The sequence below is a fragment of the Lonchura striata genome, chromosome Z, assembly GCF_046129695.1.
Source record: "Lonchura striata isolate bLonStr1 chromosome Z, bLonStr1.mat, whole genome shotgun sequence".
NCBI lineage: Eukaryota > Metazoa > Chordata > Aves > Passeriformes > Estrildidae > Lonchura > Lonchura striata.
This window is the reverse complement of record NC_134642.1, coordinates 23,570,603-23,585,185: the sequence shown is the minus strand read 5'-3', so window position 1 is coordinate 23,585,185 and position 14,583 is coordinate 23,570,603. Positions and strand designations below refer to the sequence as shown.

Below are 14,583 nucleotides of genomic sequence, written 5' to 3'. Positions count from 1 at the left end.
TTGCGACAATTCTGTCTAAAACCAAAATGTCTATACCAAATGATTCAGAGACTGAGACATCTTTTGTGTACAATCCCTCTGTTGTGGGCAATTTAATTTCATATAACTTGATGGCATTTTCCCAGACCCTTCCACTAGACAGTGATACAAGAGCAATCAGTAGTACACTCCCTCTGTTCTTCATAAAAACTATTTGCTGAAACATTTAACATTTGCTTAAAGTAAAAAATCTATCAGCTCTTTCCAGACTGAATGTGTGAGGCATGACCCTGCACTGCTTCTGCGTCTGGAACTCCTTCACAAGTATTTTACACCAGCATAAAAAGGTACTGATACCAGTATTGTGATATGAACAACGTTGTTGTTCCTGTTGCTCCTAAGGGACAGGAATCGAGATGAAAAACATTAAGAAACCATTGTTACAATTGCTAATCCCTAATCTGAGCCCTTCAGAAGTTGTGTGACTGATCCTTGTAAAATTCACTAACTTGAACTTTACATTTGAATTAACTGTTGTTAAATTTATAAAAGACTTGGTATGTGAATTTGCTAGTACTAGAGAAAATATTTAATCCACACAAATTCATTTGTCATTAACTAAGAAACAAGATGAACATTACCTGTTGAGAGTTGTGTATGACTTGGATGACTAGAGAAATTTATAGGAGAGGCAAGCTATATAAATAAGCACCATCTTTAACTAGATGAAATACTACATAAAAGAACAGGTATTCTTCCTTTCTTCTAGCTCTTTTCCCCCTTCCCTACCAAGGAATGAAAAATCAGTCGTTTGCTTTACCAATGATTTATGTGGTCTGACACAAGTTCTTTGTTCCTACAAGCCTTATCTCCGTCTGTAAAGCTTTATTCCTGTAGAAACATAAGTAGCTTGTCCCAGCAGGGCTAAGAATGCGTTGCCCTTCAAGAAACTGAAGAGTATCTTTAATCAAAACCTCCCCCACAAAATACAACAAGAACACAAACTGAGAAGACACTGGGAACAAAGAAACACAGAGGAGTCTGTTGAAAACAGATAAGAAGCTGGCTGAGTTAGATAAAAGTTTGACAGAAACAGCTTTTAGGTAAAACAGACTTCATAATTTCAGTTGAAATTTGTGCAAGTGGCTTGTTTGAGCTTTTCCCCCTTGTGTAGAGTAAAATTATTTTGGCTTCTAGAAAAGTATTATAAAATTACAGATCTATGTGAGAAACATGAGAATTTATTCTCTAATGCAGTGGAAGATCACACAATCAATAGAAGAGTTTGAATTGGAAGGAACCCAGTCTAACCCCTCTGCCATGAGCAGGGACATCTTCAACTAGATCAGGTGGCTCAGAGCAATCAGCTGCTTACTTTAACAGTTTTTTAAATAAAAAAAATCTATCACATAATAACCAGCGGTAAACTTCTGAAGCTTTTGGTCCTGTCCTGTGGAGGGCTCTGAAGTGAAGGTTGTCTGTGTTCCCACAGAAACTAGGAATTATTTTTTACCTCTCATCTACTTGGCAAACCTAATTTCTTTCAGTTAAAGTAACAATACGACACGTCTGGCTGAGACTCTACATCTTCACATACTGCTGATAGTATGGCTCCACCAGCATTTATGTAACGTAGTGGAAAATGCCAGGTGTGCTTTATTTCTCCTTTACTGGCTGAGGGAAACATTCTACCTGCAGGACGTAGACCAGAATACTTCCTGTCACAGAAAATAGTCTTCGAACGGGTCCCTGAGTGAATGCTTGGTGCATAGTCTGCCTTCTGATTGCTATTTTCCGCGGCTCCAGCTGCCTGTGAATCTCCGCAGCGGGCGCGCTGTGCCTGCGCGGGGCCGGCAGGGATCGCCAGACCATCCCTGCCCGGAGCAGCGGGACAGCCGCCGCCGGCCGCCGCCGCTCCTGGCCCTGCGGCACCTCGGGGGCGACATCTCCCCGACAGCAGCCTGAGCAGCACACGGGCCCAGCACGCGTTCCCCGGGAACAGCCCTGCCGGGCCGTGCTACAGACGGGGGAAGGACATCGGGACAAGGGTGCCGGGGACGGCGCCGCCGCCCCGAAAGCCTCGCCGGGCGGGCAGGCCGTGCTGGGCTCCGGTATGCCCGTGCTGTAGCAAAGCGCCCGGGCTCCGTGAGTCCCGGTGCCCCGGAGCGGAGCCGGCAGCGGCGGCGCGAGACGAGCGCCCGCCCCGCCGCGCGCCCCGCCCCGCCCCGCCGCGCGCCCCGCCCCGCCCCGCCCCGCCCCGCCGCGCGCCCCGCCCCGCCCCGCCCCGCCGCGCGCCCCGCCCCGCCCCGCCGCGCGCCCCGCCCCGCCCCGCCGCGCGCCCCGCCCCGCCCCGCCGCGCGCCCCGCCCCGCCCCGCCGCGCGCCCCGCCCCGCCGCGCGCCCCGCCCCGCCCCGCCGCGCGCCCCGCCCCGCCCCGCCGCGCGCCCCGCCCCGCCGCGCGCCCCGCCCCGCCCCGCCGCGCGCCCCGCCCCGCCGCGCCGCGCGCCCCGCCCCGCCGCGCCGCGCGCCCCGCCCCGCCCCGCCGCGCGCCCCGCCCCGCCCCGCCCCGCCGCGCGCCCCGCCCCGCCGCGCGCCCCGCCCCGCCCCGCCGCGCGCCCCGCCCCGCCCCGCCCCGCCGCGCGCCCCGCCCCGCCCCGCCGCGCCGCGCCCCCAGGGCCAGCCCCGCGCGGCCCCGCTCGCCCCGCGCCGCCGCGGGGGGGCGCCGGCGCGCGCCGGCCCGGCCCGGGCCCGCCCGGCGCTCCCAGCGGCCCAGGCGCCATGTGGCGGGCGGGCGCGGCGGGCGCCGTGCGCGCCGCGGGACGGGCGGCGGCGGCGGCGGCGCGGCGGCGCGGCGGCACCGGGGGCGCCCCGAGCGCGGGCGCAGCCGCCGCTGGCCGCGGCCGCACGGTGAGCGAGGGGCGGGCGGGCGCGGGGGGCGAGGCGCGGCCTGCGCGGCAGCGGGCGGAGCGGCCGCGGTGGAGCGGCGTCTGGGGCGGGCGGGCCGAGAGGGAAGGGCGGCGGGCGGGGATTCCCGGGACGGCCGCCGGCTCCGCGCAGGTCCGCGGCAGCCAGGGCGGCCAGCGCCGCCGCGGGCCTGCTCGCAGGCCGGCCGGCAGCGAGGCCCGTCCTCCCTCCCTCCCTCTGTGCGGCTGCCCTCTGCTTTCCCGTCCCTGCGTGCCTCCGAGCTGCCCCGGCCGGGCGCGGGCAGCGCTGTTGGCAGCCTCCCGTCACAAACCGAGTGCAGGTGCACACTGGTGCACTTAGAGCCTCTCAGTCTGGACGGAGCCTGAACGTGCTCGTGGGCTTGTAGCTTTTGAGTCTAAGCGAGTATAAAGTGCTGTAGGGCAAGGGGTGCAGTCAAACATACAGGCACCGTGGTGTATTTTGGCCTGTTCCGCTGTGTCGCCCTGCTGTGCTTTCTGCCGGTGGTACACCGCGTGGAGGGAGATTGGCCTGTGTTATGCTCTTCCATGTTGAAGAGAGGCTGACATAGCTCCTTTGCAAATGTCACTTGCTTTTCAACTCCATCTGAAGTTTTCAGAGCCGTGCACGAGTACGCAGAAGGTAATCATGAATGCTCTTCTACCATTAAACCAAATGGTCAGTTCCAGTTAGGAAGAAAATGGAAATCCTGCCATCTTCCTTTCCTGCTGGATAGCAGAAGTACTTCTGCAGCTGTGTCCGGCCTGGGGATACAGCTTTTCCATAATTTGGAAACCTAGAATCTGAAGTGGTTTTGTCTCTTTGTACATAAGGAGGATTCAGGGTTTGGGTTTATTTCAACTTAATGCGTTCCTGACTTCCAGCAGAGGGATACATGTTGGTGGTGGTGCAGCATTTGAGTAGCGGATACTTAGGAAAATCTGAGCCTAAGCCATTTAATAGTCCGGAGCTGCTCAGTAATTTTGTGACAGAGAAATAGAAAAGTTAGAATAGTTCTCTTTTCCTATAAATGAGAGAGTGTGGTGCTTTATTCCATTAGCTGGCATAATGAAGACAAGGATAATTGTAGATTGCTTTAATTATCCAAAGACTAAAGCTGCATGATTCCTTCCATATTAGCCCTGCAATACAGAATATGAACATTTTACTTGAGGAGGGAAAGGACTTAAAGAAGCTGTTTAATTTTATATTATAAATACATAGTTTGTAATTCATTACATTTTAACTTTAATTCCATTTTGTTTCTGCTTACTTTAAACAGCAATTACAATATTCTTCAGATGTGAAGAGCAGGACTGCTTGGTTCATGAATTTGAGAAATGCAGGAACTCTGAGTGACACAAGGTAAAAATACATTTTGAAATATTCATATGAAAATATTGGTTATGTATTTTAGAATAACTTATACACTTACTAATACTGCCAAACTAATGTAATGTTGGTGTGATGTAAAGGACAACAACAGTTTCAGCTAAAAGTGTTTTGTATGTATTTGCGAAGTCGCTTAGCCAATAACTTGTGTACCTAAACGCAGGTGTCTAGCACCGTTTCACGTGTGCCAGAGGATTTGAAATTTCTGCTTATTCTGAGAGAACGTGACACCACATGTGTTGGAGACTCCTTCCCTTCTGATGCAGCAGTTGGAGACACAGTAAAGGATTGTGCAGATGTCTGAAATGGCTCTTGCCTTTAGGTGCCTGAAGCAGACCCTGAACCTGTATATGAATCCTGCCTGATCCAAAGGCTTTCTGTTCTCCATGCCCCAAGACATTTTGTGGTGTCTCTCTCATGAGTGACATAGAGCTCAGTAACTGGATAAGAAACTTCTGAAAAAAGTTTCTGTTACCAACTGATACATATTATATATTCAGCCCATAGTAACTGTTTCCTTGCTATAAGCATTAGCAAAAATTGAGATTATTTTCCTGAAGTGTTTGTTGGTAGGGACGCCCCTTTAGACACTCAGTTGAAAGCTGACACTGATGGTGATGGAACAGCTTACGTGGTTTAATTACATTTGGTTAATTAAACTGTTCAACACTTGGTTCCACTAAAGAAGAAAAGAGAATTGGTCTCAGAGGTGCTTTAAGCCTTACGCAATGGCCGCAAGGGTGCTTTGAGACTCTCTGGAATAGTCTGTAATTACAGACTATAAGTGTTAGTTCATAAGCACAGTTTAAATAACATCTAATTACCAGGTTGTGTGGGTAAATCCAGTTGAGGAGGTAAATGCTGTGCATAAACATGACATGTGATATTGACATTTCTAAACCGTGTAGATCTACAGCAAGTTTTGTAGAGTCAAATTACATATATTTTTAAATGGTAGATGCTTTTGCCTTGATTTGTGGAATTCAAAACTAAGCAAAACTTAGACAAAGTCTTATTATGAAAATGCCTTACTTTGAAATGTGATGCTGTTTACTAAATGGGTTTAGTATATCTAAGGAAGTAAGTACCTTTTCCTCAGTTAAGAGATCTCTAATACCAACTAATTTCAAAATTTCACCTCCATTTATAAGGTGGATTGTCAGTTACATCACCTTAAGAAAAATGACTACTTGTTTTATAAGATCATTTCATGGTTACAGTTGTGGTCTTTGTATGTTTTTATTATAGGGAAAATGCTGTCTTCCATGCTTTTCCTCCTAATTAAGGACTTCTTTGTCATTTGCAGCTCTTTAGATGAGACAACCTATGAGAAACTGGCTGAAGAAACACTGGACTCCTTAGCGGATTTCTTTGAGGACCTGACAGATAAACCTTTTACCCCAGATGATTATGATGTCTCTCTAGGGGTATGTTTTAAATGTTATATTACCACTGTAATTATTGTAGGGTTTTTTTTTTTTGTATTATTTGAAGGAGAATTTTAAATTAGTCACCTTAGTGCTGATACTGAAAATACAATTAATTTTTACACCTTTATTGTTTACTATATTGTATACTGACTGGGGCAACAATTCTGGTGAAAAGTAACACATACTGTTGTGTGATTTAGGGATTCAAAATGTTTAGAGAAAGACATAATACAGATTAATAAATCAGCATAGGAGGAGATTGAAGCTGTTTTTCAATTTCACACTGGTCTATACATTTTCTTAAACAGGCGCAGATACCTGGCGTAGCAATCGGTTCCCTTCTTGTGAATACTAGAACAGTAGGCCTGCATGGCATAGTATGCATGTGACAGAGCAGTTTCTTTGGTTGCTCTGAATACAGACAAGCATTTGTCTTGACTAGATAGTGTATTTTTGTCCTGGTTTTGATGATGGTAGCCTGTGGTGGAGAGAAGCAATAGGAAGGTGCAGTGGTTGGATAGGTTGTTGCAGAAGTGACACCAGAGTGTACATGGGAGGAGGCTACTATCACAGGAGACATTGTATGGCTGGAGCCTTCAGTAGTCAGTTACTCAAATACAGGAGTGACTGACTCACAACAAAAATATCTCTGTTATTTGTATAGGGAATTTATTAGTTTTCATATAAATTCAGTTCCTGAAGTAATCTATGTGTTACAGCCCTCAATATGACTTGGAGAAGAGTGCTATTTCTCCCTACATTACTGTCGGCTACACAGGTTTTTCAATACTGCAGTTTGTTGAGGTCACATAACTATTGCTCCCTCTTCATGTGTTACCACGAGATTGCTTTCTGCTGGCACTGTCAGTTAAGGTTTTGTGCTCCAGGATGTTGAATCGGGTGGTTTGGGTTTCACTGTGCAATGTACAATTATGTTTTAGGATATCAGTACCTATTAGCCTGATGAAACTATCCTAGGACAAAAATAAGCAATGGTTGAGATGTACCTTTTAGTATTCCTAAACACTTCATTATGTTAAGCTGATGAGTCATGACATATTTTTTTTCTCCATCTGCTGTATGGTGGATTAAGGTTGACATTGACTTTTGAAGCTCAAGAGGTAGTACTTTGCATCTTAATTTTTACCAGTGGTCCTTTACTATATAGACAGGATGATGACAATTAATAATATGCTGTAATTTCTGTTGAAAGCAGAAGGTTAAATAGCCCGTTTTTATTCTAAACAGACAGGGTCAGTGCTGCAGGAGACCACAAGGTGGCGAATGTGATAAAGGTCTGCTGTGCCTGTTGTAAATGTGATTGCTTTGAGCAATTTATGTCTTTGTGTTCAGGGAAAAAAAAAATCTCTTTAGAAGAACATTTTTGTTACCAGGAAATAGCAAACATTCAACCAGTAGTACAAAACACATACAGCAGTATTTCTTAAAATATGGTAAAAGTATCTTGCAATTTAAATTCTTAAAAAATTCAAGTTGTATTTACTAATATTTCAGAGGTACTGTAAAATGTATGAGAAAGTGTTTTCAATTCAGCAGTAGAAGTTAACCTCTATTTACTTTGCAAGGATAGAGCAACAGTACTTTCTAACAGCTGATACACAGTATGAATAATAGTACAATTTTTTGTTACCTCTTTGAAAACCTATTTACTTGTAGTGTTTCTGTAGAAACATGTAGCATAACATCATGCTGAATACTTAGTATGGCATTACAAACGATATAGAAGAATGCTATATACAGAACCTGTATATCATTATGCAAGCCTAATCCTCCATCCTGTTCTTATTCTGCTATATTTCTACAATTCTAAGACCATGAGATATGGAAAAGTTGAAATTCTAACAACCAGAGAAGTAGCTTGTTCTTGCCCTTCTGTGCATTGTACTAATGTCCAGTAGAAATAACTGGTAGGACAAGCCTGATGGGACTTTAAAACAGAAGACCCTTTTATTTTTATTTTGATCACAGATATAAATGCCTTAAGCACAGAAGTGGCATGGAAACTAAGGTAAAAAGTCAGATCCTGAGAGTATTATTTTATGCCTAGTGATACTTGAGATATCTTCCCCTACTGAGTTACTTTGAAGGGGAAGGAAGCTTTCAGTTGCTGCTTGTGCTACAGAGTATGTTGGCAGGCAGTAGATGCTCATACCTGAAAGTATATTTCCCCATAGTGAGTGTTTATACATAGCAAATAGCCCAGGCAATGGTAGATAGCTCTAGTAGTATCTTCTGACTAAAGCATGAAAAGTATGATACCCTTGAAGAAGCTTTTTTGTCCTGTAGGGCTTGAAGTATTGGAGATACTGTGAACTAAATAAATTATTATCTGAATCATCACATTGTGTTCTGTAGAAATACTTCCCTTTTTAATTGGTATCATTCAGATCACCTTTAGATCAACTCCAGTCCCAATATTGTTGTTTTTTCACTCTTAAAGTCAGAACAGAAAATATTTTTGTCAGTTACAAGAAACATTAATTATGTTGTCAGTAAGAAATGTGAGCAAGAAAGAGAAAATAAATGTTCACCAGGGTGATGGTCTAAAGATGGCAGAACCAGACTCGTGGAAAACCAGAATCATGGGATTTAGAACTGGAACATTTTTTCAGGTATGTATCAGAATTATAAAGAAAAAAATGTGTTTGTTCCCTGTTAAACTATTACCATTATTGAAGAAAAGTAGGTAAAATTGCATGGCTCAGCAGTCTGGCAATGACACATAAAGCTTCTTGACTTTGAACCACACCAGTTCTGCATCGTTCATTAATACAAAAAATGTTATTGTATTATGTTTTAATCACTGCAAAATGAGTTGCAATGGTCTGGTCCTTTCAGGATGCCAGGTCCAAGCTCAAAAGTATTATTTCAGTAGTAACATTTTGAATGGTACAAACACACTAAAATCAAACTCTGGCCAGAAAGTTTAAAGTCTAGATCAGACTCAAATATATACTAGGTGTAATGATTATTCTCCTTAGCTATTATGGTTTGGGAGATAGATTGAGAATTGATACAGGTATGTAAGTTTCTGCCACTGCAGATGAAGTAATTGTTGTCAAAAGTAACAGGATACAATTTTTTTATTTCTCACTTTCTTTGTCTTTTAAGAGTGGAGTACTTACAATTAAATTGGGTGGAGACATGGGAACATACGTAATCAATAAGCAAACGCCAAACCGGCAGATTTGGCTGTCCTCACCCACTAGGTAAGTTAGTTACGCAATATCTGCAGACTGGGTGGAAAAGTTCTTCCTCGTATTTATAGCATGGCATGATCCTGTAATATCCTTTTCATAAGTAACCCTTCTACTCTGCATATTCTCAAAATGTGATACAATCTAAATGTTTGATAATGCTTTGGGGATAGGGTTTTGGGGCACACTGCAGTATTACTGGCATACTTAAATTAATACAGGAAATGTGTAACAAAAAATTTTCATATGCTGTTTCAGCCCAAAACCACTGCCTACAGCAATATAGCTTACTCATAGGAAATATAACCAGCAATGATTTAAAAAAAAACAAACAAAGCTTCTGCTGGAAAAAGAGCGATGATGATGTCATCATCTAAACCTCTCTTTGTGTTTTAAACAGGGTGGCTCCTTCCCTTTTAAGCTTGTGGGATTTCCTGCTTTATATGTTTATGTATGCCCACACTGGTTGTTTTTGTCAAGCCTCTGCACTTCACAAGAGCCTTAGCTAGCTGCTTCCTCTGCCTTTTCTAATGATGTGTTTTGATCCATTCCAGGTTTTCTGGTTGGTTTCAGCAAGCAGGGTAGCCAGATAAGTGGGAAAATGCTGTAGCTATTCTCCTCAAAATCTGTATTATTTGCCACTATCCCTGGGAAAGAACCGAGGGAGCTGCTAAGTGTTAGTAGTGAAGGAACCAGCTTATAAGATTTTTGTGTCATTGACGGGCTTAATCTTTTTATAAAAACCAAAATTCAGATAATTCCTGTCTATTTAGCTCCAGGTGAGCTAAGACATACATGCTCCAGAATATGGAGTTTGAGGAAAAAAGATAATTTTTTCCTTTTATACTCCCTTAACTGGTATTAGATAAACGGTGGTATTTGCTGGAACGTGATACTATGTGTTCACTTATTTCCTGACTTCTGAAAGACGACTTCAGGAAATACTGTATGATCTAAAGTGTCATCTTCTTAACTGCAATATGTTGGGAAGTGAAAGAAGCAAATGTTGCTACCAGTAATTGCTTTCATCAAATGTTTTGGAGCATTTTTACCATAAATGTTGACCTTTAGTCTTATATCCCAAGGGAGGCAAATTTGTCAAGATTTGTGACACATTTTTCTTGGAATTTTTTTTTTGGCCATCTGTTTGCTATTGAGTATTTGTACACCTGAGTGAAAACTTTACTTAGTTGACAGTTACAAGAAAGGGGCATGAGGGGATGTGTGCAACCTGCTAGCAGTGTAATTGCAGTAATTGAATGTAGCTCCTGACCAAAAAGACTTTTCAACCTTACAGAATATAGACAATACCTTAATGTGATATTTTAATTATTTTCTCTTATGGTTGAAACATATATGCAGACTTTCCATCAGAAATAGATTTAATCTATAGTTAACTTGGTAGGTATTTTATAGGATTCACCAGCTCTTTGCTTTAACCATTAATTTGAAAGTCATATTTGTACAGTCTTTTGGAGGTTCATAGAACTATAAAGGTGTTTCATGTGCTAACTTTACCACTGATATTTACTGCATAACATTTAAAACCAGTTCAGATAATATACATATTTCTTTGTCATTGATTAAATAGTCTGATTTTAAATTAATTAAATTACCTGATTTTCATGAATGACAGTATCTCATTCCATCATTCTCTAGGTGCAGGAGAGTATAAACATAAGCTTGTGCTGCAGAAGTGAAGTGAGAAATACTTAGTAAAGTAACTGGCACACATAACCCTGATTGAAACAGTTACTACTTCTGATACATATAGTGAGATTTCAGTGAAAGTGACTTGGATTTGTGCTGATCTTTGTAACTTCTCATACATTGAGCATTGGTTGGAAAGTTCTTCATTTGACTATTGTGACTAATTCAGGCTAGTTAAGGTTCAGATCAGCGCTTATGCTTGTAGAGAGAGAACCTGCAGATTTTTCTTTTGTATGTACAGGATAGTTTGTTTACTAGCAGACTTTGCATGTTGACTGAGTTCCAAGGTATATGTCCTACAAAATGAAGGGTTTCTCCATTTATCCCAGATGATAACTTCATTCCTTTCTGTTTTCTTTGCTTATCTAATGTTAAGAGCAGTGGTTACCTTTCAGTCTTCTCCCACTTGACACGTGGAAAACTGGGTGGATAGCAAGGTCTGGAGTAGAATCCAGGTGTTCAGGTTTCTTTCTTGATACTTAATATAGACCTGGAAAAAAACAAGCCAGTTACAACACAATAGCTCCGAGAAAAACAGCATTTTAGTTATAAATCTCCCACATGCCAATATATTTGCTTTCAGGGGCTAAATAATTTGGTTGCATCTAAAATAAAATTATTTGTGCTTTGCTGTTCTTTGAATATTTGCAAGAACTAATCAGTGGCATTAATTCAGCATTATACAAATAGCTGTTGTGATATTTGTGTGCAAGAAAATTATATCTCTGAGGGAAGATCGGGATAAAGGAAGGAATTGTGGGGAAATCAGTGCCAAAAGCAGGAATGGAAAGTGCTTGTCTTCCCTAGGAGTGACTGATGTATCTTGTCACCTTTCAGATATATCTGTTTGATGGCTCAGTAGTTCCTGACATATCAGGCCTTTTCTGCTCCACTTCCTCAGACTGCCCACCAGCCGTTCCCCATGCTGTCTGTTCCTTTTCTTGGACACTCTGTGGCATACATTATGCATGCAGGCTTCCAGCAGGTCTCCTGAAATAATGTGTATTTATGCAGTGTTTAATGTTCTGGTGTATTTTTTTTCTAGTGGGCCCAAGCGCTATGACTGGACTGGACGGAATTGGGTGTATTCTCATGACGGAGTATCTCTTCATGAACTACTATCAAAAGAGGTTTCAACAGCTTTAAAAACTAAATTGGATTTGTCCTGCTTAACATATTCTGGGAAAGAAGATACTTGATTGTATTCTACCTCATGGAAGTTTGAAGACTTTAACCTCAAGCCAAACTCTTTCTTAGGCTGAAGTACCTGAGCTTAATTCTGTTGTTTTTCTTGGCATCAATATATTGTGCAACAAAAAGGAAAATAATATATTTTTTCTCTAGCACTCAGTCTTTGGATTTCTGTGTGCCATTTGAATCTGTGCAGTACACATGGTTGAGGTCACCCATCCTGTCACTTCATGTCTTCCTTTCTTCCTGCAGAAGTCATGAATTGTTAGTTTCTATAGAACTTACTTGCATGTAAGGACTGACCACCTGGTGACTTCTGACCAGCACACAAACAGTGAATTTTTCTTGGTGAAACATTCACCCAAAACAAGAAGTGCCTGTGAGTTACATCGATGTAAATTGTGGTACTGTGAATGTGTTGCCTCAAAATTTGTGGCTGTTGTAATACATCATAGTCATATTTAATATGTCATAGTGTGTGTTATGACAATTTTTTTCTTAGTATTGCAGAACTTGCTATTCTCCAAAGTCTAAATTGTAGTGTGTTTCACCTCAGGATTTTTTTTTTTTTTTTTTGGAGCTAAACTTTAAATTACTTAGACATTTTTGTAGCTCTGAGCATGATATGGAACTAGAAAAGCTTAATATATGAAGTTTAGGCTGTACAGCATTACCTCTGCAAACATTTAATTCTGTTACTGTGCATTTCTTTTTCTCTGCCCTTTTGTTCTTCAAAGAGCAAAAGTACTTTTTTTTTTTGAGCTTAGCAAAATTAAGTTAATTAAAATTTGCACTAATTTTATACTACTGCATTTCTTCAATGGTTTTAGATTATCTTCTTATCACCATGATGCAGCAAGTGTTCCCCTGGTACTGTGCTGATGGAGAAATTTCTTAGAATCAAATATTGTTCTTAGGCTGATGAAGCTGTCTTCATTAGGCTATTAAATATGTGAAGGAAATAAACTATACTCCAGATCTTACAACAAAAACATTTAACATTTAAAAGAAATCATGAACTACAATACTTCAGCAGTTGCACTATTGTAATATTACAACTTCCAGGTTTTAACTGCCTATAAAATGGACCAAATTGTTGACTAATGCATAAGGGTAAAATTATACCATACTCTTGCAGATTGTATGAAAAGATGTTCAGTGCACAATATTTTTCTTACTGGTTTCTCTGATGATGTGGTTAATTTGGCATGATTCTCTAGCTAGCTTGATAGGTAAGGATTGATTTTTTTGTCACTGGAAAACAGTAAAGTGTTCTTGCCCAGTGTTTGCATTTAGAATATAAGCATTGTTACCTGCTATTTCTCACTACTAAACAGAAATGTTTCAGTGGAAGTAGGTTAATGGTTCATGCTGTGTGCATGTCTTACAGTCAATATAAATTTCAGCGCTACTGGATGAGGTAAATACAATGACTCCCAGACTTCATGAGTATAAGAATAAAGCATGTTTTTTCAAAAAAGTACAGGGAAGTAAAAATAGAATATATTTTTGCTGTTCTGAATTTAGAACACTGAGGATAATTTATAGCATATGGAAATATGTATTTTTATGTAGTTGTATAATATTTAGCTCAATCTCGTACAATTTAGGATTGTAATTTAAACAAGTTTGTGTAGAAGTTAATGACTTGATAATGGGATCGAGGATACCTGGTTATTCCTTTGCCTGACCATATGTAATTATTTTTTCCAATTGACTTTTCAAAAAATTATTTTATTAAGTATTTGCATGCAGTTTTACCACTAACATGCATGTGATTCATATTTGGAAGTTCATTTTCCATTCCCTTGTGTCTGATAGAAATGTTATACCAAAATAAAATTGCATGTGAAATTCTTAATTCATTATGTAAAGGTGTGATTAGAGGGTTTGATAATAAGGGTGAAGGCCACGGACAGCTGCTTACTTTTGAATTATTTCTGTTTCTTAAAATGCATACTGGAAAGATTCTGTCCAAGTGTGGCCATTAGACGTGAATTTTATAAGAGCAGTTCAGCTTTCACAGTTTACATGGCTTGCCCTTCATCTGTAATGCTATTGCTATTTATGCAAACAATTTCCTGGGTTTAGGTATCTGAGTAACAAACGGATTTAATCTTAGCTGAAGATAAATAACATCAACAAGTTAGAATGAGTTTTATCTCAAAGCACAAAATGAATCATAGGACATGACTCATGTTTTGCTTTAATACTTGCATCAAATTGTAAGTAGGGGGCAAGGACTCCCATGAACCATCACACTTGTATAATGGAGGCACAGAATGAGCTCTGGTGCTAATGTCTGACTGCTTATTGCCCCAAGACAAGTAACACTTCTGTACTGTTTTTTACTTCCGTAATTTACGGAACAAAAAGATTATTGTATAGTTCCCCACCTGACATCATGTCAATAGTTTCTTGCTTCACCTCTCCCAAAAGAAACAGCTGAAGGACAATCATTAAATATAGACTATGCACAGACAGTATTAATAAGAAGCACTGTGTTATGGGCATTACTTTTTCCCACAATGCAGTTGCTGTATTGTTGGTGAAGGAGAGCATACAGAATATTTTGGAAGGATGAGCTGCTGTTTTGTAGCTTTACTGGCTGCCCAAACTCAGCACATAAACTAGGGTGTGTGGGGCTTTTTTTAGGTATACCAGAATTTTCACCAACTGCTAATCTGACTTAAATTCTCGTCTAGTGTTTGTTTGTTCATTTTCTTTTCCACTTGTGGATAA

The 14,583-nt window shown here is 41.6% G+C and overlaps 1 protein-coding gene across 2 annotated transcripts; it reads left to right on the top strand.

The window, feature by feature from the left end:
- The first annotated feature begins 2,756 nt into the window (after positions 1-2,756).
- On the top strand, positions 2,757-13,702 carry FXN (frataxin). 2 transcript variants are annotated; one of them, XM_021530545.3, is made up of 5 exons: positions 2,757-2,885; positions 4,183-4,265; positions 5,599-5,719; positions 8,855-8,952; positions 11,696-13,702. In XM_021530545.3, the coding sequence occupies exons 1-5, from the start codon at positions 2,757-2,759 to the stop codon at positions 11,847-11,849; spliced, it is 585 nt and encodes a 194-aa protein (XP_021386220.1). In that variant the 3' UTR covers positions 11,850-13,702. The 2 variants fall into 2 exon arrangements, with proteins under 2 accessions (XP_021386220.1, XP_031363268.1); XM_031507408.2 differs by lacking the exon at positions 2,757-2,885 and adding an exon at positions 3,106-3,542.
- Positions 13,703-14,583: the final 881 nt, after the last annotated feature.